This window comes from Hippichthys cyanospilos, chromosome 1 (assembly GCF_059441005.1).
Source record: "Hippichthys cyanospilos isolate Australia breed blue-spotted pipefish chromosome 1, RoL_Hcya_1.0, whole genome shotgun sequence".
Classification (NCBI taxonomy): Eukaryota; Metazoa; Chordata; class Actinopteri; order Syngnathiformes; family Syngnathidae; genus Hippichthys; species Hippichthys cyanospilos.
The window spans coordinates 21,377,866-21,404,931 of NC_142369.1; the positions used below are offsets into that span (position 1 = coordinate 21,377,866).

The window sequence follows — 27,066 nt, forward strand, 5'->3', positions numbered from 1 at the left end:
GGGACGTGCCCGAAACACCTCACCAGGGAGGCGTCCGGAGGGCATCCTAACCAGATGCCCAAGCACCCTCAATTGGCTCCTCTCAACACGGAGGAGAAGCGGCTCGACACCGAGTCCCTCCCGGATGACCGAGCTTCTCACCCTATCTCTAAGCCCGGAAACCCTGCGGAGGACACTGGATTTTGTTCTTACAGTCACGACGCACAGCTCATGACCATAGGTGAGGGTAAGAATGTACATCAACCGGTAAATAGCGAGCTGAGCCAAAAAACAAAGCTCTTTGTTCGCCAAGACAGACTGGTACAGCCCCGATCCGCCTGTCGGGCTTCCGTTCCATCCTATCCTCACTTGTAGGGCTGCACGATTATGTGCAAAATTGAAATAATGATTATTAATCATGATTACTCATCATGTTTGGTCAAGCATGTCTATTGATTGCTTTTATTTATTTTTTCAAACAGTGTATAAACAAGGCTTCAAGGCTTGATGCTTAAAATAACAAGTAAAATAAATAAAGTAAATAATAATTCAAACAAATACACTCAAGTCAGCAAAAAATGGCACACAGAGAAACACAGCTAACTTACTTGCTGTGTGCAAACCAATGGAAAAAAATGAAGCCTACTTAACACCAAGCACAGCACATACTACGACAACAGCCTTAAAGATTTTCAATGTCAGCGGCAGGTTCTTCATCAAATACCTCTAATTTGAGCTATTTGTCATGTAAATGAATGTCCAAAATCACCAAATCTTGTACTATACAAAAAAAAAAAAAAAAGACTTCATCAGGTGTTTGGTCTTAGCATGAGCTGCCAAAACGCATTTTGGAATCACCTTACAGTAGACTCGCCTGGAGCACCGCTCAACACATTATTGCAATATGTCACAACTAGGGTAGTGAATGTTGGAAGTTTTATGAGGCACATCACTTTTTATACTCGTCAAATCCATCGTTGACCTTTTTCTGGATCATGTTTGTCCTCTTATTTTATAGGGTCTAATGTAACCTTTAATTGTACGTCTTCATGAGTCACTTGAAAGTGACTTCAGAATAACACTCCTTTTCTGTCCCTCAAGGGGGATTTTTACAAACTTCACATAGAAAGTACATAATCTAGAATACATGTGTCAGTGACACATCAGTGCTAAGGATTTCAGGCGGAATGTCTTCCGCAATTAAAAACCTAACATTTAAGGTGTCAGCTTCTCGACACTAACAGGCTGAGCCAAAGAGTTAGGCTGTGTTTATCGTTTTTATCCAATATTTGACAGTAATATGACAGTGAAAGCCCATTTAAATGTGAATAAGGGACTTCGGTTCATTTATTTCATGAGAACGAAAGTCTGAAAGTTTTTAAATGTGCCCGATGTCTAGATAATAGGGTATATGGAAAAATATGAAGGGGAGAACATTTGGACGTAGAAGGTTTCGGCCAACAGAGAGCTAAATTAGCTATCTTTCAACACCGCTCAAGGACACTGGAGAACCGAGGACAAGAGAGAGAAAGGAATTGTTGACAAATATTTTAGAAATATGACAGAAGAAAAGAGGGGGGCATTCAAGGACACAGCATTTGAGATTGAATATATAATGTGTTGGAAAATATTTGCGCCTACTTATTGATACTCATTGCTCCACGTGCCTTTCAACAGTGATAATGCACGCTCAGAGTTAGGAAGAACGCTGATCCCATCTTCGTATTTGACGTGAACCGCCCAGGGGTGTGTGCGGTGACGACTGCCGTTAACTTGCGTGAGGAGCTCGTGTGAGTCCAGAAAGGGCGGAGGAGAGGAGGAGGAGAAGGAGGGGCGCGCACTGTAGGCATCCATCCTACCATCCATCCACCGAACCAAGCAGGTTGGGAAGCGTCGAGGCAAACTGGTTGAGCACGGCGGTGGCGGCTGCAGCGGAGCCATGGCTTCGTCTCACGGGAGAAGTAGTGACCTGCGCTTCGCCGACTGGATGGCGAGTCTCCCGCAGAGCATGCACAGCATCCCGCTCACCAACTTGGCCATTCCCGGTGAGTAAAATCCATGTGCTGCATCGGCTGCGTTTGCCCGTGTGGCTTGGAGATTTCTCAAATCGATTCCAGAGGCGCTCCTTTACGATTAAATTGGACCCAAGTCGTTCCGGTGTTTCTATTACTAAATGCTGGCACTTATTCTCCACGAATAAACAAAATTAAATGAAAAAACTAACAGTCTGCCGTCTCGTGGCAAATGAAGACCTATTCTTCCTCGAACGCCGTTCGTAACCTCGGAACGTCGTGTGCCGGTGCTGTTGTAAACCGAGAACGCATTAGAAGTCTTTTTGGATGTGCGAAACCTGTTGCGCAATGTGACAAATGCACTGATGCTCTTACAAATTATTTTAAATTATGATAGATAGATACAAATTATTTTAAAGTATGATAGATAGATAGATAGATAGATAGATAGATAGATAGATAGATAGATAGATAGATAGATAGATAGATAGATAGATAGATAGATAGATAGATAGATAGATAGATAGATAGATAGATAGATAGATAGATAGATAGATAGATAGATAGATAGATATGAATATAATGGAAGACTCCCGTTGGACTTTGTATAGGCGTGGTATAAAACACACATGAATAATTCCACTAATTTCACTCCTGAAGGAAAAAAGATTAAAAGAGGTGTTGGATGTTGCCCACCAATCAGTGCGCAGGTCTCCTTTCAAAGCTCCCCTCCCTCATGCAACGCCTTATCACAAGTCAATTAATAATATGAAGCCATTATGGCAATGTTCAGATTAACTCATTAATCATTCTCGTTAATCCTGCTGTGTGCCATAGATTTCTTTTTCAGTGTACATGCAGCACACTTGTTTAATGTTTCGATCATCTACCTCACAAGATATCCTTGTTTGAATAACTGGTTGGAGTTGAAAACAACTTGTTAGGTTCATTGAAGACTACATTTTCTTTAGGATAAATGTGAAGCCTGTTTGTCTGAAAATTGCTTCTCATATCTCATGGCAGACAGGATAGGCTTCTTATCCAGATTTTAAACGAGATAGAAAATGAATGGATGAAGGTGCATCTTTTCTGGATTTTTTTTCCTCTTAATTTACATTTTTTTTCTTTTAATAGGAACCATGCAGTGCGTTCTAGGTTCGAACATTATAATTAACTTTTTGTTTTCCATTCAAAAACAGGCACTTCTAAAATGAAAGAGCACATAATCTCAAAAGTAAGGATGTTTGGGTATTGTTCTTGGATTGTAAAACATACTAAACATCCAATTGGATCAGTAGTACAGGTTGCAAAATTGAAACAACAGCAATAATAATAATAACAATGAAGAATCTAGTGAATTCCTATAAACTCTCCAAAAAGCTTAATATCACTGGTCTACATATTTCAATTTGGAGCATAACCATTTGAAGGAAAACACACCTATTTGCTGTTTTAATGATCAGGCCAAAGCTAAAATAAAACTATTGCTTTCATGCCATCTTGTGGCATCTTTAGGGAAAGAAATTCTAATGAAGTAAAAAGAGCTTCATTTAGTTGGCCCTTACAACGCTTTGTATAATACAAAGTGTTTTGCTTCTGTCTTCTGGAATCTAAAAACAAATTTTAGGAGTATCAGATATCACTATTTCCTACAAATATTGTACACTTGCAGTTTGTTTTAAATATATTCAGGTATGAATCTGTGTTGTGTTCATTTATTTATTCATTTATTTGTATCAATTCCAAGGATTTCACTATCCTAATTCCTCTAATTGTACTTCTAGCTAACGTTTGCCATTTTATATGGTAAATTATCAAGTTCTCATAGCAATCAATTCCTTACTTTCAACGTTTGTCCTTGAGAACACCATTTTCAAAATCATTGTATTTGACTGAATGTGAGACTTGCATTTCCAAAACACTATATGAAGCATTAACCTACATTTACAACCTAAATTCCAACAATTGTGATGATTAATCCCTAACGGTCTATTAGCCTAAAGTTTCTTTTGGCTGCATTTGTATGCACACAAATAGAAGAACACCGTGGATGTTGGATTTTTTTTACTTTGATATAATGGCTATCAGCATGTATGACTTACTGTGTCAGTCTACTTTGTCCAGGATCTTCAGGATAGGGCAGATTGATTTGACTCCAAAGTCTTTTTAAGGTGAAAAGAAAGTCCACTAAATTTGCTAGCCCACAGTGTTAACAAGTCAAACAAATTTTAATCAATAAAACAAATAACCAAGTGTATTCATAAAACGAGGCTCGAAAATCCTGAAAAATGGAGACCGCCACTCTCCGCTGTGCGCGTCGATCACCCACCCCAATCGACTTTTACCTGCCACTCAAATACTTTGAAATCGAACGTACGTGCACGATGGTCTGAAGTGTGAGTCACCCACTGACCAACATGGTTCCTGCTGCTGTGCTTTTTAGACAATGAACTTTCCCTGAAGTGGCTCTCGTCAGAAGCTGGCGGACTGCAGCCCGTCAGCATTGTCCAATAAGGTCATTTGGTTGTGAGTAGTGTGTGGGCCCGCATTACATAGCGGTGAAGTGGGCTAGCGGGTGAATTGGTGGCCAAGTCGTCTGCTCTGGAATGACGTCACTTAGATTCTGTTCATATCGGTTACAGCTTGGTGCTAGCCACGCCTTGAAAATGTTGGGTAAATCCCCACTGGAGGCCCAGGTACCAAATGCACGACCCGACAGACGCCACACACCGCCATTGACATGTTATAAATCATGCTAGTAATTTGCTGAATCACACGCCTCATTGTGGCCCAGCTGAGAAGCAGCATGCGAGCATGCTCTGTCCCATTTAATTAGCTATCATTACTTGCTCATTGCCACTGTGGAGGTGGGGGGGAGGGGGGGGGGTATTGGTGGCGAGATGGTGGGGTGCAGCTAACATGCTCTCCTCCAACCCACCTCCTCCGTTTGGCTCCGTGATCTGTATAAACACATTGCGATGATTGCTATTCTTGCTTTTTTTTGTGTTTGCACATTTGGCAGATTGTTTGTTAAGATTTCCTAGTCCCAGGAGAATTCTATTTTAGCTGTGACCATGTGTTGCTATTGGATAGTTCATGTCTTATTCTTCACAGAGGGAAAACCTATTGTCGCTTCGATTCAAGAGGCACCCACACTGGTACGAAATGTTTGGTCTCCTCTGAACGCTCCAATATTCCTGCTTTTGGATGGAAGGATACAAAAATGATGTTGTTCCAAAGATTTAAGGAAATAAACCAATATATTTGCTTTTGTAACAGAAGTATTTTGGTACAGTAAGTAATTTTGGTGATAGTATATATATATATATATATATATATATATATATATATATATATATATATATATATATATATATATATATATATATATATATATATATATATATTATATACACACACATTTACTGTTTTTGTGCTATTTATTAATAGCTTTAGAAATTGTTCTACATGAATCACTTTTTAAGAAATTGATATGTGGGCTCCCTCTCATGGTAGGGGTTAGTAAATAACCTGAAAACAATTTAATCCAAAATGTCGTTGTGAATTAAAAGATGCCGTTGTATTGAACTGAATCATTCAATTTTAAAACATTGAATCAAATCGTAATCTAATGAATTGGACCAAATTGAATCGTAATGTGTTGGAGACTTATTGAATGCACAAAAAAAAACTGTTTCTAGTCTTTTTATGGAGATTGGGTGCGTGAATGGTCGCTCGTTTCTGTGTGCTCTGCGATTGGCCGGCAACCAGTCCAGGGCCCTCGCCTACTGCCCGAAGCCACTTGGGATAGGCACCAGCAAGCCTGCGACCCGTGTGAGGATAAGCGGCTATAAAAACGTTTTTTTCTGTTTTTCTTGTTGTCATTTTTGCGGTGCTGTTAATTGTCCCCAGACAACAGACTGACCAATCCCGACTCAAGTGTTTATTCAATTTGGAGTACGATACTCGACAGTGGGAGCTGGAGAGTGCAATGATGATGACTCTGTTGCCAAACAGTAAAACAGCTTCTAGTCGAGCTCGTCAGGTAGGAGCTCAGTTGTCCTTGTGCCATCCTTTGTTATGATGGGCAATTAGTAAGGATCATTATCGATTAGTGGTTTTATTGGCTCTAGCTTTTCCTCGAATGGTATTTCTTTGTCAGATATCAAAGAGACGCTACAAGTTTAAATTTTTCCGTTGCATAGGAGAGGCACACAATGCACTTACTGTTGTAAAATCAGGTAAATGAACCTTCATTTCCATGGAGGTTCATAAAAAGTAAGAGTAAGAGTCCATTGAATAAAAAAAAAAAAAACGATTTTGATGACAATGGCATAATATTGAATTATAAACCCAAATTCATCTCATCAGGACGATCGAATATTCCGTAAACTATCATTTTGTATGGAAATGAGATAGGATTTAGCCTTCTGAATAGTATTTTCTCATGAGTTTGAAATGTATTATCATTTAACTCAACTACCTTTTTCTAAATAAAACTAAAACATTATTCACCCACAATCCTGTAGTCAATATTCATTTTCTTTGGTTCAATTTCGGGGGCCCATTTTTTTCAGTAACATATTCCTGCACATTTTACCGGTCTCCAGTTAATCACTGGACACATATCAAGAAACATGCATATTAGACTTGCCATCCAATGGACAATAAATATACAATAGAGTCTTCAATGAAATGTGTGTGGACACCCAACCACCCAGAGAAAATAACTGCTAGGTCATTGACAACATGCAAACGCCACACAGGTTTGAACCCGAGACCTCCTGACTAGGAATCACACCTGCTATCGTGGTACCCACATTGTACATTGTACATTGTCTGGTGGTTTGCACATCTGGCTCACATTAAGGTGCTTCCTGTTTAATGGCGTGATGCAAAGTTACACCAATTCCTTCTCAAATCCCCGAAACAGCCCCATTCATGAATGTAAACGACCAAATCAAAAGTCAGAAACACTGGTAGAGAACAAATGAACACTTTTCAAGCAGTCTGTTGCTGAAAATAGGCAATATGCTGATACAGAACAATGTGAAATCTGTCTTCCGAACACGATAGACAGCAGACTTTCTCGCCACTAGTGATCGAGCAAAACTTGCACAATGTCAGCGATGCGAATCAGGATGTTGAATGATGAAATCCAGCAGCACATTTGTCATTGTCTGTGTTTGCTCAAGTTAGCCCGACCTCCAGGGCTGCAATCGCCACGCTATCATTATGTGTGACCGTCTGCAACTTGCTAAAATTGGAGCGCGGAAAGCAGCTGTTGTTGTTGAGAGGACAATGTCAATTACAGAGTCTTGTTCAAGGAAGGTTGAAAATCCTTTAAGTAAATCTGATCCGAATGTGTTCGACAAGAGATTGGACATTGCATTGTACTATATTTTATTGTCGAACGATGAGGCTGATTTACAACAATGGGCAGCTTTAATAAGACTTGTATCTATAAAAAGAAGGGTGTCCTTAAAAGGTAACCTTGAGGAACGCCAATTGAGAAACCTTATAAACTGATGACATTTCCTATTTGACGATATTTGCCATCTTATGTAAGATCGGTGATCGACTGCAATGTCATAATTGCCAAACAATCAACGATGTCATTGATCCATTCTATAAATTGTATGTTGTATAACGGTATTAAGGGTTGACATTATGTCTTTCATTTGCACTAGCGTGACTGTTCATTCCATAGAGCTCTAGGAATGTTTGCTGCAGAATCAATTTGTTGTTTGCAGTATTTACTTGTTGCTGCAAAGTCATTGTATGTGATTGCACTAAGTTGTTGAATTCATGATTTCTCCCAAGTTGTCTTTGTTTTACTTGACAGAACCTTCACTTTATGTCCAACACTTTTTACAGGTCATTGATGTTTTTACTTGTGCATCTCTGTCATTGAGATGCCATGAGCATGGCAAAGAGCTTACATAATGGCAAAGATGCTTTATTTTATTATTACTGGATTATATTTTTGTTTATATTCTAAAAACAGCAATCAAGTACAGTAAATGCAGTAATTAAACAAGTTATTCAAACAGACATATTGCCCCATCTTGAGATCAGATCAGCGATCGCTTATCGGCCCTAAAATTCCTGCCAATTTTTGACTTGAAAAGGGCTGTCTTTTATTCACAATTATTCTTACTTATGATTCTTACTTATGTCTTTTGTTGTTGGAAAAACAACATCTCATGAATATTTTCAACGGAGCCATCTACTAAATTTGAATCTCTCAGAATTCGTCCTTTGCATTTTATCATTATTATCATAATTTTGTTCGCTGGTTCGCTGGTGCATATCCCAGCCAACTTTGGGCAGTAGGCGGGGCACGCGTCCAATACACCTACCATGCAAGTTTTTGGAACGCGGGAGGAGACCGGAGCCCCCGGAGAAGAACCACACGGGCACGGGGAGAACACGCAAACTCCCACAGGAAGGCCTGGGCGAGCTGGGATTGAGCCAGGGACCTCTGAGTTGTGGGGCAGACATGCTAACCAGTCTTCCACCGTCCGTCCTTGTTGTTAAATGTCCCTGCGATGTCCTCTCATGAATATAAAATATCTTAGAATACAACAACATTGAACTACTGCATTGAGTAAATTAATTTGTTGTTCATTCTCGCAATTTGCGATAAGAAATTGAAGCTGAGTGCTCATCACAATTCAAACATTAACCCCCCCCCTCCAACCCTGATACTTTAAAAAGCTATTAAGATGTGGAATCATCCTTTTCTTTTTCTTTGGAGGCGGTAGCAGGGTTTGAAGGCGGGTGGAGGGGTTGACTGTTTTCTACCAAACAAGTGGGAAATAGCTCAAACTTTTATTACAGCAGTAATAAAAGTATATCTGTATCTGTATTGAGCGATTTATTGTATAGTCACTACTGACTCCCACCAGTGGTTTGGCAGTTACTGGACAACTGTTGCAAACTGTCTTGTTTTGCAATGACTATGGAAACTCAGGCTGGATTGGCACAAACAACAACTGTAAGAATCAAACATTCTCTTTTAAAAAGAATAACATTGTATTTAAACATGACTCCTGACCACCCCAGTCAATTACCAGCTCTTTCAATTTGCTATTGATGTTGGAAATTGATTAATGGGCTACTCATTCTAACTGACAGGAAAGAAATAATTAGATAGCACAACATGATCCCCAAAAGATAGCAGCCGACCAGTCATCTGCCCTGTATGCTAGATTGCTAGTCAAGGTATACTGACAGATACTGTGTCGATTTAAATTTGGTTGTCAACATGAAACCAATCCATTTTCCAATGGACTGCAGTTGTTTTGGACATGGCTATAAAAGATATTGGTAATAGAATGGAGTTAATATTTGTTCCATTAGGATTTGAATTTAAATTATTCATTTTTAACTTCATTTGCCAAAATATTGTACTTGGAATTGAGACCAATGTTCCTGTGAGCTAACAGGACAGGCATCCATCCATCCATCCATCCATCCATCCATCCATCCATCCATCCATCCATCCATCCATCCATCCATCCATCCACTTTTTTTCCTGAGTCATTCTGATTTTGGGTGAGAGGTGAGGTACAATTGTGGGCTATAGCAGACAAACAGAGGTAATAAAAGAATGAGCCACAGAAGCAACAGCTTTGTGGCTTCCTCCCAAAGAGGAGACTCTAATCCCTCACTCGGATCTCCCTTAATCCCCAAACAAGGAGCGTGATGCTGAAGATGCCTATCACTTACCAGTGCAATGAGATGTTTGGTGAGACTGAAAATAGATTTCCGGTATTTTCGGGGGGGACGGCAGTACTGCAAACATCCATCCATCCATTTTTCTGGTGCTTCTCCCAGCTGACTTGAGGTAGTAAGTGGTGGACACGCTGAACTGGTTGCCAAGGCACACAGAGACCAAGAACCATCCACACACCCAATCACACCCAAGGGCAATTTATTTAGAATGTCCAATACACCTGCCTTGCATGTTTTTTTGTTTTTTTTGTCGGGGGGGTGCCCGGTGAAAACCCCCACGGGCTCAGGGAGAACATGCAAACTCCACAGAGGAAGGCCGGCGTGAGGTGGGTTTCGAACTCGGGTCCCTGAACTGCGAGGCGGACGTGCTAACCACTTCTCCGCCGAGCCGCCCGTCCTGCAAACATTTGTGATCGAATCTGGTCTCCAGATGTCTTACAAGATGGCAGAAAATGATTTTGTATGGATTTTCTACACAGGCGGCCACTCATGGTGCTGCCGGCTGATTGAGTTTTCCCGCAGGAGGGCATTTGTCTTGATTCTAACAGTCCAGTGGGCACAGGCAGCATATATGCAATGTGCGTGTTTGTGTGTGTGGTTTGGGAGGAAAAGGCGATAAAGGACAGTCCAGCCAGGTAGCCGTGTGCACATCCAAAAGCTATTTTTAGACTGGGAGCGGGATAAAAGCGTACAGAGAGATTGAAGGGAACGGATAGCCACATCCTGGATTTCAATACCGCTCGGTGGGTGTGCTTGACTGAAAAAGAAGCAATGTTTTTAGAATGACTCGCGCTCTGAACGTGTGTTTTTTATTTTCCATTTGTCTGAGAACTGCTACAGTAACTGTTTTCCTTGTCTCCTCGTCACAGTCCACCTTTAATTATCGACACGCCTCAGAGTCTTTTTTAATGGATCCTTAGCTTTTTTGCTCTTCATTTCCTCCCATTATTTCTTTTCTTCCATCTCCCCTCCTCAACTCCTCATTTCATCTCCTTTCCTCGTCTGCTCATCGTTTCGCTTTAGTCATTTCAATTCCCTAAATACATTCCCCTTGTCTCTTTTCCACATCATATTTTATTTGCTCATTTCCTTTCCCAGGTTCCTCCCCTGTTCTTCTCAGCTTTCTTTAAATACTGTCCCTGTGTTCTTCATGTGTTCTCCTCTCTTTTTTTTCTCTTCTCTTTCTGCCCACCTTCTTCCCTTCTCTCATCTCAGTTCCTTTACTCGGCTAACTCCTTTTATTACCTTTTCCTAAATATGTTCTATTCCTCCTTTCAGCCCCTCTCTTCACGGTATATCATCCCTCCGCTAATCCTCTGCCGTGTCCTGTCACTCTCATGACATCATAATCATTCCATCTTCAAATCCTCTCCGCATCTGCTCATTTCCTCTCAAAAAATATTTTCCATATTTTTCATTCCTCTCCTCCTTTTTCTCATCACCACATTTTCACTCCAAATTCTCTTTCTTTGCCTTGATCTTATTTCCCTTGCTACCCCATTCTCTCCTCATCTCCTCTCCAAATGATCTTCTCATCATCTTCCTTCATTTAATTTCCCTCATTAGCCTCCTCCGTCTCTTCTTCCCCATCATCTCTTTTTGTCTACAAAGTTACTTTTCTCATCTCATCTAAATCAGATTGTATCTTCTCTTTTTAGTTACCCATCTCCTCATCTTTCTTCTCATTTTGCTCACAATTTCTTCTCATTCATCTTCTCATTCTCCCTTCAACTCTTTTATCATCATCACCCTTATCTAATCTCGTCATCATTCATCTTATTTTCTGTACTAATTGCGTCTCATTTACCTAAATTATTTCCTTATTTCCCAATATCCTCCTCATTGCTTTGGAACTACATCTTTTTTTTTTTATTACTCTCATTTCCTTCTGACTGTTCTCTGCCCCATCATTCTTCCACATCTCTTAATTTTCTCTACAATTTCCTTTGTTTCATCTTTCTTCTTCTTGTCTCAGCTGCCTTCATCTTCTAATTTCCATTTACTTGACTTATTTTTTATCCTTCCTTATCGCTTTTCCCCCATCACATACTGTATGTTCTCCGTCTCCTTTTATTACTCATTTCATCACATCCCTTCTTTCAATTTCATTCCTTACCTCATATCCTGTCTTTATTTCCTCATCACTTTCTTTTCTCTTTTGAATAAATCCTCTGATCTTCTCATCTGCTAAAATATTTTTATTTCCCCCCTCATCCACTCATCTGCTCATTTCCAACTCATGTCATCTTCACTTCTATTCAGTCTTTCACATTTTCAAACCACCCTCATTTTTTTCTCATCTCCCAGGTAAACATTTGTGTTAATTTCCTTACCACATCTTTTCAGGCCCTCCGCTCATGTCATATTATGCCCATATCTTATTATGTTTTACAATCATTTTTTTCTCCCCATGTCCACTGACTTTTTTGGATTCTCTTCCTTCTTTTCCTTCCACATCAACACCAATATTCTCATTTCCCTCAGTCTTGTCCTCTCATTTCTACCCTATAATCATACCTGATTTTTTTCAATTATCCCCCACATTGTTCATCTTTTTAAATACTTCACGTTTTTTTCTTTCATCTTTCATTTTGCATCCCGATGTCTCCAAACGGATTCCACTTCTCATTAAATAATCTCCATTAAACCTTTTCTTCCTTTTTCATCTACTCTCATCTGCTCAAGTGCTTTCATCAACCCCCTCAACAATCCCTTTGATCTCACTTTTTTTTATTGCCTACCTTATTATTTGCTCGATTTTTGAATGTCGTCTGCTCAGGGAAGTGAACAGAATAAGCATTTCATTGTGTGGTATTACTACGCATATGAAAATAAAACTCTTGAATCTTTTCTTCTTATTCCCCTTCTTCAATCTACAGTCATCTCATACTTTTCTTTTTTGAAATGCTCTCCTCATTTTTTAACTCACCTATAATCGGCCGATCTGCTCGTATCATCGCTTCTTACGTACTACAAATTTCTTTCCATCTGTTCCTCATCTCCGTATTAACTCTCCCATATTCGCTCCATCTTTTTAAACCCCAGTTCCGTTTTTTATGTCATCATCTCCTTAAATCATCCACACGTTTCCTCCACTCATGTTCTCGTTCTCGTATCGCCACTCCTCATCTCATCTGCTCTCCTCATTTCCGCTCATCCTCACAATATGGCTTGCATCCCTCTGCTCTTGTGGACAGTTTGGCATGATAGTAAAACCTTCCAGGCTTAAAGATGTCCTGCTGAGATGGCGTGTGCGTTTTCCTGCATGGCAATGGAAGTGCAGGCTTGATGACATACACATTTAAGACCACTCTTAATTTGCATTGTAGCTTTATTTCCTTGCCTGGAGTTGGGGGACTTTTGAATCCAATACACAATGTCAGGTTCATTGCAAGTCTGCCGAATTGTTGCAAAAGCTACAATTCAAAACCTGTGTATCCAGCCAACTCTTATGGCGCCAATGCGCATATTTCGAATCATAAAAAGAATCTCATTGTGCACCTCCAAACAAAAAGTGTATGCACTGTCATCAATGTGGAAGAATATTCAACTGTTCATCTTGTTGCCATATATTGCTGGCATGGATGTGTGTACACAGATACATATCTGCAGTAAATTCATATATTTGGACAAATTCAATAATCCATCCATTTTCCAGCAGGACACCTGAATTTCCACCAGCTCTCATGGCACACTTGTGCCAACACACTAGTAGGGAATCACTGCACTGGCCACTTCCACTGTTGTCTGTTTAATTGGTCATAAAAGGGAAAGCGAGACGATTGGCGGCCATCTTTTCAGTTATGCATGCAGTTGAATTGACCAGGCATTTGACGGATAACTGTTTGGACAACCGGTTGAAAATGTTGATTTTCAATTTGTTTGTTTGTCTGTTCAGTTTGACAACCCTTACAAAGTGAAGATAAATCTTTCCTGGCGGTAACTTTGGCTCCAGCTGTTGGAGCTTGTTGGGGTCATGCTCCACTTCCCGATGTGACCCAGGCTGCGGTGCCCTCTCGCTTCAGCTGTCAATTCAGCTTTGTCTCGAAAATTCTTCAAAAAGCTTGCCACAGCTCAGACGTGACGGGAGGCTTCATTCTGGTGCTGTGTATCTTTCTGTTTGTTTAAGTGTGTGCGCGTTCGTGTCTATGTGTTGTGACGGTGTGAGACTGAACAGGCCTGTGATGAGACAAAAAAGAGGACCAGAAATCGATTGCAGAAATGAGAACAAGCAGGCGGATGATAAAACAATTTGTCTGGTTTGTGTAACATGACACACACGCACCCACACATACACACACTGCAGCAGGTCATATCAGGACATAAAACCTTCAAAGCATAATACAAGAGAGATATTTTCTTGATGGGGAATTCAGATGGCATCCATACCATTGGGGATCTCATCGCTATGTCCATAGTAGAGTGAAGGAAACAAAAATGTTGCAAGTAGGCTATAGGAATGCCCCTACGTGCGGGCAAGGAGAGCCACAGTCGCAGAAACATTTTTAGTCATTTTATTTACATTCAAAACTCGGACGCTACCCGGTGTCTGTGGCAACTAAGTTTGTGAGCTTTGTGAGTTTGTGAGGTCTAGGGTTTCCCCAAAACCTCGAAAGATTTACTCTCTGTGGCAGATAAACTTAAAACTAACCCTAATTAACCAAAGAAAATCTGGCATTTCTGGCACTTCAAAAAAGATGAATAAGGATTTTTTGGGAGTCCAAAAAATGTATGCCAACACACACTCCACCCCTCCCTAACAGCATTGGCAAAAAAAAAAAAAAAGTAAAAGAAACAAAACAACAAAAAACAATACAAAAACATATCATGTTTGTAGAATCGTGGCCTATTATTTTTTTGCAGTTCACTAAAGCCATGTTTCCACCTGCGGTATCTACTCGGCTCTACCCTGCGCTTTTCTACTCGGCTCTAAACCAAAGAATATTGCATTTCCACTGACACCGACACTATCAGGAAGTTCTCTGCACCTCGCCAGCGACATCCTGTTAGAAGCGACCATAGCGAAGGTGCGCTGCTCACAAATAAAAAGCAGAACAATGAAAAGTGTCTGCCCTCTGATTTATGGCTGTTTTGGAACATTGCATTAACCAGAAGACGATATTCTCTTAAGAGTCCATCAAAGGAAGCATTTTTATTCTTTTTCCTCTCTTTTCCATTTGTCGTTAATGGTGAATGTTTTTTTCGGGTAGTTTGCACTGCCGCATATTCAAATCTGTCGCAGACCAATCAACGGCCTCCAAAGTATTTACATCACGTTTTTTAACTTGGATACTTTTTTTTTTTTTGGAAGCTCAAAGCAATAGGTACCAGGAAAAGCGAGTCAAGTGGAGTAGAGTAGAAACCGGGAATTTGTAGTAGGATTCTCAACAATGATGGAGACTGTTCGGAACCGGCGATGACAATTATCTCAGTTTGACATCATGAACACCATACTTTGTGAGGTCCTTTCTGTAAAAAATACACGTTTATATTAGGTCCATTTAGAAATAGTCAATTATTTTGCGTTGCATCGCATTGTTACGTTCTGTCAAATAGAGTTACAAGATCGCGCCTGTGCATGACGCTGGTTTTTCTACTGCCTTGATTTGATGATTTGGCTTTATAACCTCAGGCATTTGTCTGCCATCACTTACGACGTTCAAGTCATTAGCAGTCACCACTAGCTTTATGCCACCTATAAGTACCCTGGAACATGGTACCCAGGAAGTACCCTTAATTAAAGGTCGATAGTCACCTTCTATCATTCAGCGCAATGATGGAAAAATCTAACATTGAATTGCATTGAAAGCAATACTGAGCTGTTTTTATTTTCTCTTGTGAATGGTGATGTGCTGGAAATGCTTTCAGGTTGTTTGGATCCATGACTTAACAACCCTTATGTTATTATTCAGACAAGTTGTTGCCATGGCGCCATGCTAAGGCGCTTTCATCCACACAAACACAGCACGACGAAACATCCCTCTTGAAACCCGTGTTTCTGTGTGGCTCACCTCCAGGTTCCCATGACTCCTTCAGCTTCTACATCGACGAGGCGTCTCCCGTCGGTCCCGAGCAGCCCGAGACCGTGCAGAACTTTGTGTCGGTTTTCGGCACGGTGGCCAAGAAGCTGATGAGGAAATGGTTAGCCACGCAGACCATGAACTTCAAAAGCCAGTTGGAGGCCGGCGTCCGCTTCTTTGACCTGCGCATCTCCACCAAACCCCGAGACCCTGACAATGAGCTTTTCTTTGCGCACGGTCTCTTCAGTGCCACGGTCAGTACAATGAGCTAGCCGGCTAAGAATAATTACTACAGGATAAATACACAATTGCGTTTTAGCATTTCTGCAGTCCATGACGACATTTATGCAATCCCATGACTATCTACCATCATCACTGCGAATATAGCCGTCCGCCCATCCGTCCGTCCATCCATCCGTCCGTCCGTCCATCCATCCATCCATCCATCCATCCATCCAGCCATCCATCCATCCATCCATCCGTTCCTCCGCTTATCCTCACATCCACTACATTTTCTAAATGTCACATTAGGCCTAACATGAAGTGAGACCTCTGCCAACAGGTTTGCGGTTAAGTGAGAAGGATTATTCAAAATGGTCCCAATAACTACCTTGACATTTTATCTCATTTCGCAGTAATGAAAGCTCGACTCCTAATGAAGATGTTCAACATGGCGCTGATTCAAATGAAGACAAATGATCACCTGTGCTCCGTAATGTGTCATATTAGTTACTCAGTTTTTATGAGAAGTTGATATTCCTGGGCAGGAAATGTTACTTCATTTTTCAGCAAGTCATGCCGAAATCTTAATGGGACAATGTGGGCACATTTACCAGATGCATATCTATAAACACGTACAATTTGATGCTGACCCAAATCTAGATTTCTTAGCTTTGCCAGATGTTTGCTAATGAGTGACATTTAGTTTATGTGTCCGTGAGCAGGATCACCCTAAAGGGACTTCACCAGTTCTTGCGAAGCTTTATAGACAATTGCAACATGGGCCAAAAAAGAACACATTACTTTTCGCAAGCTGTAAACGCAGATCCTACTTTTCCAACTTAAAACTGGTTATAATAGAACCCATTTACCACACATTTTATATATTACTTTTCATTCGTTTATTATACATGTCATTACATTGTTTTTGCTTTTTAAAATATTTAATCCGTCAATAAATTATATTTTGTAATGCTTTGATTTCTGCATAGCCAACTGGATTAAAAAGCAAGTATTATTGTATTAATAAGATTGTGTGAATAGGTCACTATCATTTTTGATGGATGGATGGATGGATGGTTACTACAATGATTTGTGCATGTATCGATTATTTATAGATTATTTATTTGTTTATGTATGTATTTATTTATCTATTCATTTCATTTATGATTATTTATTAAATAACCTTTGAATTTATGTAATACCCTCGATATGTGATGATGTAATTTTTTTCTTCAAAAAATGGGGGCATTTCTTTATGTTCCATTTTAAATGCAGGCATGGCAGATTTTCTTGTTTTTCTCATTCAAAAATAAATGATGTATTCTTTAGGTGAGAGAAGGTCTGGAGCAGATCAGCAGCTTCCTGTCTGCACATACCAGAGAAGTCGTGTTCCTTGACTTCAATCACTTCTATGGCGTTCAAAACCTGCACCATGAGAAGCTGGTGACCATGTTGAAGGACGTTTTTGGAGACAAGCTCTGTCCAGTTGTCTTCGCCCAGGAGGTATGCCTGAGAACACCTTACTTGTTCACCATAGGTCAGGATGGACACTGTAGAGTCCATGTAAAGCAAAAACTAATGTCTTCTCACTTTGACATCGTACTAACAAGAGTGTTGTTAAGAACTCTACCAAATTTGAATGATGAAAAACGACTCGTTTTAAGCAAGGCTACAAAATCCCTCCCAAAATCAAGCCATTTGTGTCCTGGCCCAAATATAGTTGCCGTGTGCACTGAAAACATGAAATTATGCGCTTTGAAAAATGGATGCGACTTCTTTTATCATAAAGCTTCCAGAGGGAGTAATACTGTACATCTCAAAGGATTGTTGCAGGGACTCCCACGCCGTGATGATATGTGCCACTAGCTAGCTCATGAGACAATAGGCTCCCAGGGCTCCTCTTGAATCCCTGTGTTGGAATTTCAGTAATGACACTTGCTGTTCTGTAATTTACCACATCTAAGAAATAAACATTTATTGGGGGTGTAATGCAGCTAACTGCAGGCTGTGCAGTAGTGGTATAAATTGGCCCAGTAATACTTACTTTACAGTGTTCAACATAAAAAATATGTTTTTTTGTGGCCCAGGATATGCGATTCACTTTATTTTGGGACTATTGCACACTATTTCATAGCAATCTCTTTCACTGCATGCAAAGATTGTGGAATGTATGAAAGGCACCTTTGTTTATTTCCAAAACAAATTCAAAACGTGAAATAATTACTTCAAAACAAGGGTACTCAAGCCCGGTCCTCGAGAGCCCTTATCCATCCTGTTTTTAATGGTACACTCCAACAGCACACCCGATTCAAATGACCAGCTCATCAGCACGCTTTGCAGAAGCCTGATAACGATCCCGATCTCTAGTTTGGCACTCTCGAGGATCGGACCTGGCCACTTCTACTAAAGTGAGGTGAATTTCTTTCAAGCTTTTAGCTGTACTGGCCCAGCCGCATTTGCGGAATCAGCCGCCGGGCGATGCCGGTTGCTGATGAAAATGAAGGTCTCTTGGGCTCAGGTGTCATGGTTGGAAAAAGATTTTATTCTATAGTGTCATACTGCTGGTGTTACAGCAGGCTCGTTCATGGATCTTTGTCCTCTTCTTTAAAACCCCTCTATAGTTTGTCCCTTCATACAACGTAAATGTCATGTCTTAATCCACCTCTGCCAAATGACCATTGGTTTAACTGTTTGGTGCGGTCACATGCTCAGGGGTCCAGTAAACCCCAGGCCCCAGGGCTGCATCCCTCTGCCTCTTATCTGACTTACAGGTAGAAGTTACTACCACAAAACATGAAATACATCAATAAAAAGTAAATGAAGGCTCAACGGGTCAAAAACAGGCATTTTACTGACATAGAAATACAAAACGACATCAATACACCACTCTCCCTAACACACGTTCCTCCTATCAAATCAGTCCCTGTGGGAGCCCCGTATTTAGGACAACTTGGCTGACTCAGGACAAAATCTCTTCTCCTCAGTTATGGACTCAAAACGAAACTATAAGACATGGATAAGGTCGGTGTGTATTTTCTCTTGCACATGTGGTACAGGGAGATGTAAGCGAGGTGCAAATTGCTTCTCTCTCACTCCTGTCGTCATGCACTTCAAGTCGTTTTCATCATTCAAATAAATAAAAACAACACTTTGGGAGTGTTTTGGGTGAGACGTCAACATTGGAACATTGGTAAAAGCTCCAAAAAGTGGATGTTTCATCTTACAGCCCCTTTAATGTACTCTACTAATAGGGCAAGCATGTCGTGCTTGAATGTTGAAAGTAATCTCAATGCAGGCGGCATAATAATTCATCATAAGACTTCATCTACACATCCATCTGCCTCCTGCTAGCCATTTTGAATCACTGGTACAATGAATAAGAGCAAATACTTGTCGAGCTGTGGAAATAACTGACTTTCTCAAAAAAAAAAAAAAAAAAGGAGCATACAAATGACTGCTCTTACACCCTCCACAGGTATTAAACACCCCTCCATTCATTCTTTTTCAGTAGATTTTATGCATTCTGCAGAGCAGCTGCTTATTGACAGTGAAGAGATTAATATACACAAGGGAAGTAATAATATACTGTATTGTGTATCGAGGGAGAGGTACTAGCAACCCTAGTGAGGATAAGCGGCTAAAGAAAATGAATGGATGGGATTCTGTTTTAATCACAGACCCCCCCCCCCCCCCCCCCCCCCCCCCCACACACACACACACACACACACACACACACACACAAGTATAACACCTATTCCAGTGATATGTATAATATGTATAATTACTTAGATTTGCATATTAAAATCCGGTACAAAATTAAGATCAACTACAAGAGCTATAGCAGAACTTCTGCCAATGCCAGTGTGATAAAGCTTTCAATCCAAACAGTTCAATTGTTATCGTGGCTGAAGGTTTCAACAAAGATATTATGTACTAATAATTATTTCCCTTGTTTTGTTTTGATGTGTAGTATTTCTTGTTACCACTTTCTACATTATCACTTCATTGTATTTACTGTGTATGCAATTTGCTGCTGTATATGTGTGTTTTACATATTCAAATTTGGCAAAGATAGAAAACAATAACTATCATATCTATAGATCTTTCAACTTCTAGAGCTGTCAATGACAATGAATGAGTTTACTGCAATGATTTAGTTACTGTAAGTGAAAAAAGAAAACAAAACCCAAAAATATGCTACTAAACAAGGATATAAAACTGAAAAAAATATTGTCATAGTTTGGCAATCCCTACGGCAGAGCAAAAGCAGTGAAAATTGATCATTCTTTCCCCCCTAGACTTGCATTAAGTATGAATTATGTGTTTTTGTTTTGCCTTTGTGCTGCATGCATTTAGTTTTCAACCACAGAAGATGGCCTTTCTTCAGTGTTTCTTATATAAGCAGGACATAGTAATGTTATACCTATTTAATTTGCAATATTTGATGAAATCATTTTTCCTGTCAAAACGGTTTGTCTGCGCACACAAGGACACACCATTTTTTTTATCAATTCTGCACTCATCACACTCGTGAAAGCCTCACAGTAAGCGTTCAGATGAAAGACTTATTTTGCCCATGTGACCACAGGTGACTCTGCAGTATCTGTGGGAGAAGGAGTACCAGGTGCTGGTTTTCTACCACCACCCCATGGCGCTAGAGGTGCCCTTCTTGTGGCCCGGTCAGATGATGCCCGCCCCCTGGGCCAACACCACCGACCCGGAGAAGCTAGTTCAGTTCCTCCAAGCCTCGGTCACTGACCGCAGGTTAGCACGCATATTGTCAATGTGTGTTTGCGCGCGCGTGGGTGTATTTTTTGCATGTGCATCGATCATCACTGCCATTTTATGACTAAGAAACAAAAACATTAATACTTCTGTGTATCATACAACGTCAACGCTGAACTTGACATCAGATCTGTAAATAGTTGATGTCAACAGGATTTCATGCGCCGTCACAGTCATTGTTTTCTGGGAACCCCAAAAAGAGCATGTATGTTAAACCTTTAATTAACATTACATCATCAAAGATAAAACAACTTGATATTAATTCAGAAAAAACATACTGATTAACTCATTCAATCTAAAAAACATATTTTGATCATTCATATTTTTCCAAATGTGTGGCTCATGGAAGTTCTAAAATTGTCAGGTACCAAATGACTTAACCATTAGTAATGTATTACTTTAGAGTTAGGGTCGCTAAATAAAAAAATAAAAAATAAAAAAATTGATTTTGTAATGCGGTACTACATATATGAATTATTTCAGGCAATATTAAAGTCATCGATTACTATATGTAATTAAGTACTCAAGTAATTGATTTTTAAAGTGAATAAAGTACTCAAATATTTGGTTACTTTAGGTACTAAAGTATTAAAGTAATCAATTACTCTAGTGCTTACTACCTACCCCAAAACTACCTCAAGTAAATGATTATTTCAGTACGTACTTCATTCATTTACTAACAGCCATGTTCAGACCCTTTGCGACACTTAATTGAAAAAATAAATAGTAAAAAAAGGACCTGGAATTAAACATTTGGATGCTTTAAAATTTAAAAAAGAAAAATGCCTTGGAGTTGTATGAGTTAAAAATATTGATTTTGTAAAAAAAAAAAAAAAAAAAAAGGAGTAACATAGAAGGGTTTTTCCCAAAGCCAATAATGTAGTATTTATTTATTCATGTATCATTGGCCACTATTACCCAGAGATATTATTTATTATGAACGCACAATTCCTATACATATGATGTAAATATATACCTCTTTGGATTTTATTCAGGTATGCCAGTACTGTTGACCTTTTTACCCAAATGTTTCTCAACAGTGTCACTAATAAAAGCTTACCGAATGATTTATGAAATGGGGCAAAAATTGTTGGCTTGTCTCGTGCAGGAGGAAGGGGACCTTCTTTGTTTCCCAGGTGGTCCTCACACCAAAGGCCAGCACGGTGATGAAGGGAGTGGCTAGTGGACTTCGAGAGACAATCACAGAAAGGTGAGCCAATGCGGACGTTGCTCTTCCTCGAGAAATTGTAGAATTGTGTCCGAAAAGTATGCCAAACAAGTGTTTGTCAGTTAGTTGCTTACTTAGTTTTGATGGCATTTAACTTCCTAACGCCTGCCAGCAGTTCTGCAGCCTCCTCCTTGAACTCTACGGAGAATTTTATTAAAACAGAATAGTAAAGCACCATCACCATCGTCCTTGTGGAGGACACGTACAATATTGATAAGGATCAGATAAAAGTGGAGATCTTGTTTTCTTAAACTTTACTAGCTCATTGTATCATGTATGAAGCTGTCAATTGCATCAAGATGATGTACAAAATAGCAATCAGCCTTGGCGGAAGTTCAAATTTGAGATGAGTGATCAGTGAAGTGTACAGCATTTGCACTAAATTATGTTTTATGTTTTGTTTATAGTAAAATGGTCAAACAAAAACACATTACATTTGGTAAAAATACAGGTCAAAGTCAAGTTAATTATTAGCCAGCTTTACCGATTCCTCGGATAGCAGGTGTCAACAGTAAATATATTGTAAAAGTTCAAATAATGGAATGCATGGCACAATTAATTAAGTTGTAAGCGCAGTAATTCTTGTCGTGTGTGTTTGTGTTGCTGGTACTTGTCATATTTAACACATTTATGCTCATTTTTGAGTTTTTAATTTTTTTATTGAACATCTAAACAATATGAGTGAAAAGAATAAAATAAAATAATAAACATTAAACATTGGAAAAAAGAAAGAAACAATAACATTCATGTTGGAATATGTATTTTATGTTTCTATAACGTTTTTTTTTTTTAAACAAACTGTAACTTTAACAAATCATTGCTTGAAAAAATAAAACTTGCTTTTTTTTTTTAATGATGGGTCGGCAGAACGAGCATATCAACATATAATTCATAATCTATATTTAAGGAGACTACCTTATGGTATAGGTTTATGTGTATGGAATTGTATGGAATTGCCATAAATGCTTAGAGTACATAATGGTAAAAGTAAAATTAATGGACAAATATTTCTGCCATTTGTCCAGTTATTTCTGGCCAATGTTTAAAAGGCCATATTAGCCAATTTAATCAGCCAGTCAATTAATTCTCATCGTAAAAATGTTTACTGGCCCAACAATGATCCCTGGGGGACACCACAAACAATGTCCAAACCTGGTGGAGTCATCACACTAAAAAAACAAAACAAAAACTGATATCTCTTCTTTAAAAAAAAAAAAAACCCAGCAGAGTCAATAAAAGTCAATCAAAATAATGAATGACTCCAATGAACATCGCAATGTACCGCGCAGGGCTTTACCGGGAATGATGCAGTGGATCCGGTCGCAAAGACCCGGCGAGAGCGGCATCAACATCATCACCGCCGACTTTGTGGAGCTGGGCGAGTTCATCAGCGCCGTCATCACCCTCAACTACCACATGGACGACGAAGACGACGACGACGCCACCTGAGAGCCGCGGGCGGGCTCGCCAGCGAGCACAGTCGCCCCCCTCCCCGCTGCCCGGGGGTCTCGGTCTGTGCTCTGCCTCTTTTCTCCTTGGCGTTTGTTTCAGAGGAGATGTGCTGCTCCTCTCACTTTATTTAGGGCTACAGCCGAATGGTGAACGACACAGAGATGGGCTCCAGAAAGTAAAAGGTCGGCTCGGTGACTTACATGGTGATCTGTGACAGTGTCAGCCTGCTAATTCTGGGATCGAAACGTCCCCTCTTTTAAGATGTACCATCCCAGCTGTAAAATGACTGCTTTCGCTATACAAATGTAAAGCCTTTTGTTCGTGTTCCTCAAAAGGCATGTTTGCGTACACAAATTAGTCCATTCCAAATGTTTTTTTTTGTTTTTACTCATATCAATATTTTCAAAAATATATTACATTTATTTTAACTATATTTTTCCAGTTTTGGTAAACATTTATCAGTTATATGTGGTTTTTTATTTTGCTTTTTTTTTGGGGGGGGGGCACGATTGAGGATGTAATTTTTAAAAACAAATAACCAGACTGCTTTTTTGTTTTGTATTTTTTTTTTTTTTTTAAGTTTCGGAATTTATTTGCTGATTTGAATCCATCACCTTCCATTGAATGTATGTGGCAAAATCACAAATCTAAAAAAAGGATTGAACAGCAAGGTTTCACGTTTTAACATGCCCCCCTGCCAGCAAGAAAAAAAAAAAAAAACAAGGACATAGCAAATAAAACAAAATTTGACACTTTTAAAAATCCCTTTATTTTTCATCATGTTTTTTTTTTTTTTTTAATTGAGTAGTTAGCCCAAATCATACTATTAAGAGAAAACAAGAGGTGTGGGTGGCTGGAAGCGATGAAGTAAAAAGATTGCACTGCTTGTAAAACATTTCTTATATATTTTTAATTTGTGTTATTTTCTCATAGTGTCTTTTGATTAATTTGAAGCCATCTCACACCATTGAAAGGGTGTGGGAAAATGACCAAATTAGCAAATAAAAAAAAAGTTTTTACTTTTTTACAAATGCTTTAGCTCTTTTCGTAATGTAAAAAAATTATATATATTTTTAAAACATTTGTTCTTTGTTAAGCCTATACTTTATTTGTTAAATCAAACTATCACGCAGCTTTTCACAAAATTCTTATACTGTAGATTTTTAATTGATATTTATCTATGATTTACTTATCAATTTGAACCCGTCTCATAACATAATGATCGCCAAAATTCTTTAATTAGACAACTAAAGTTCATGTCTTTCGCACATTTCGAACGGTCTTTCATTTGTATTAAATCTCACCGTGAACTATTAGGAGCGTGCGGGCTTGGGGGAAGCAAATCGGATTTGAGCGTTTTTGAAACAAGTTCGCTGTTGCTGTAAAGGTTTGTGAAGAGTTGGCTGGCTCCGAATGAATTGGTGGTGGGTGCTGAGTCGTGATGTATAAAAATAATGCTCGCAAGAGTCTATCCAGCATCTGTTTATGCTTTCGATCCCCACCTCGTACGTCTGTATCGACTGCTGTGGTGAGGCATCCATGAGTCACCGTCATGCTTTGCTAGTCTTTCTGCTGACACGCAATTTTAGAGGTCAACTTTCTTCCAAGTCAGCTTCTGATGTTATTTTTTTTGCAGCACTGCTTCAACATGTTTAGTGGTAGTACATTGATGTCTTTTATTGGGTGTCTTTGAATGTCTCCAGAGTTCTGAATCTTACAATATCTGGCTGGCACCGTTGTTCCATTATCTGTGCATAGAAGATCTTGCGAGAGAAATGCATTCGATAGAGGTTTGAGGTGGCGTATACGCTAAAAATAACATTTAACTTTGACTTACACCCACCTGTAAGAGGGCAAGATCGAAAACTTTTTTGTGTGTTTTGGCATGTATTTCATTTTGTGTGTGTGTGTGCGTGTGTGTGTGTGTGTGATTGAAAAGGATTTGGTGGACACATGACCAAAATTACTGTAAAAGCCTACAGCAGTCCGAAAACGAACTTGGAACTATAATGATGACAGAAAAAAGAAAAAACTAACCAGTGAAATGTAGACATTGCTTTTGAATTATTGTTCAAACAAACACATGAGTCCAATGGAGATATGTGTCAAAACTGCAAAAATTTGGCAATGCACATCAGCTCTTTGTTTACAAACCCAAAATGATGCAGACCAACAAGGGCACACGGTTGCTTCTGTGGACCATGGAGGAGGCTTTCTTAGGGTCTCGTGCTTCAATTCCGCATCTATCAAAGGGTGTTTAGGGAGCAATACCATCTCAAGACCATCCAAATATTTTGGAGAGAAATGTGCTTTTCAGTTTGAGTCAGTCGGCTCTTGCAACAGAATAATGACGTATAACACACAGCTAAAAACACCCGCAAATGGCTAAAGTCAAAAAGCTGCATAAGCCCTAATCAAAATCCGGTAGAGGGATCCGAATCGAGCCATCTGGAGTAAGCACCCTTCAAAGCAAACCCAAGTGGAGTAGTTTGCGCTTGACAAATGCTCAAAATACCTGCTGAGAGGTGTCCAAGTGTCAGTAAAAGTAACAAAAATCACAACAATTGCAATAATAGCCTCAAAAGAGTCTGTGACAAACTATTAAGGGTACACTTTCGGTAGGCGCTTAACGGTGTGGTGTGTGAGGGTTGGGTGAATAGTATTTTTGGCTTATACGGCACCTCAAACAGAAGTCTTGCATTCCAGATAAAAGAAAATGCAGCCCTTTCTGCGGAGAATGTATCCTGTCAGGAATTGTTGTTTGATTCCCTACTGTCCAACCATTTCACATAACTATTAGGGATCAGTGAATGTGTCCTCAAAGTGTGTCCTGTGCCGTGCGCTTGTGAAGAATTCGTATGCTTCTGTCTTTAAATGTGTGTGCTTTTTATGTTTTATATTGTGTTTGACTGTTTGTACATACTGAAGTTGCAAAAGAGTACATTGCCAAGAATTTGTAAAGCAGTGAGTGATTTCAACTTTTCTCTTTTTTTTTCTTTCTTAAGTGCGAATTTGGTAGTGGCGTGCATGAGTGGAATACTTAATGAAGTACCATGTGGATGCACAAAAGATCTGTGCATCCGTTTGATGATTTATGTTCTTACAGTTGCATGACTTTAAGACATGTTTTTTCTCCTGTTTGCGGTCAAAACATTCAAACTGCACAAATGACTTGTGATTTGAGAAGGGTGTACAAATTGTGTTGTGGGGTCATTCTTGTCTTCCCTGGTCAAAGATGTTGTCATTGCGTTTATGTTCTGCTTTATAAAACAACAACAACAAAAAAATGGTGACTGATACAATAAAAGAGTCATTTGCTGTTGTAAAACTGAAACCTTCGTTTGAAGAGTGTCAGAAAAATAAAAGCCTTGAATAGTGAACACTATATCTCTCTGGCGTGTGTTTGTTTTCGAATAGCTGTTTGAGTCTTTCTTTTCCATATCCTTGACGCCATTAAGGGCCGTGTAGCTTATTAGCACACTTTCCCCCTTTTGACTGAGACAATTAATTGAGTGCACTGGTGCAACACTCAGACTGGATAAAAAGGGTGTTTCTTCCTTCTCAGATTCTTCTCGACCTTCAAGAGGTAAACAAAAGTACTTGGCTGTATTCATGTGTCTGTGACTGG

The 27,066-nt window shown here is 39.5% G+C and overlaps 1 protein-coding gene across 1 annotated transcript; it reads left to right on the forward strand.

Moving 5' to 3' along the window:
- Positions 1-1,774: 1,774 nt before the first annotated feature.
- plcxd3 (phosphatidylinositol-specific phospholipase C, X domain containing 3) lies at positions 1,775-26,823 on the forward strand. The gene is made up of 6 exons (XM_088431103.1): positions 1,775-2,024; positions 15,749-16,005; positions 17,303-17,476; positions 20,562-20,737; positions 21,867-21,968; positions 23,276-26,823. Exons 1-6 carry the CDS (start codon positions 1,919-1,921, stop codon positions 23,433-23,435), a joined length of 975 nt encoding a protein of 324 aa, XP_088287229.1. The 5' UTR covers positions 1,775-1,918; the 3' UTR covers positions 23,436-26,823.
- Positions 26,824-27,066: the final 243 nt, after the last annotated feature.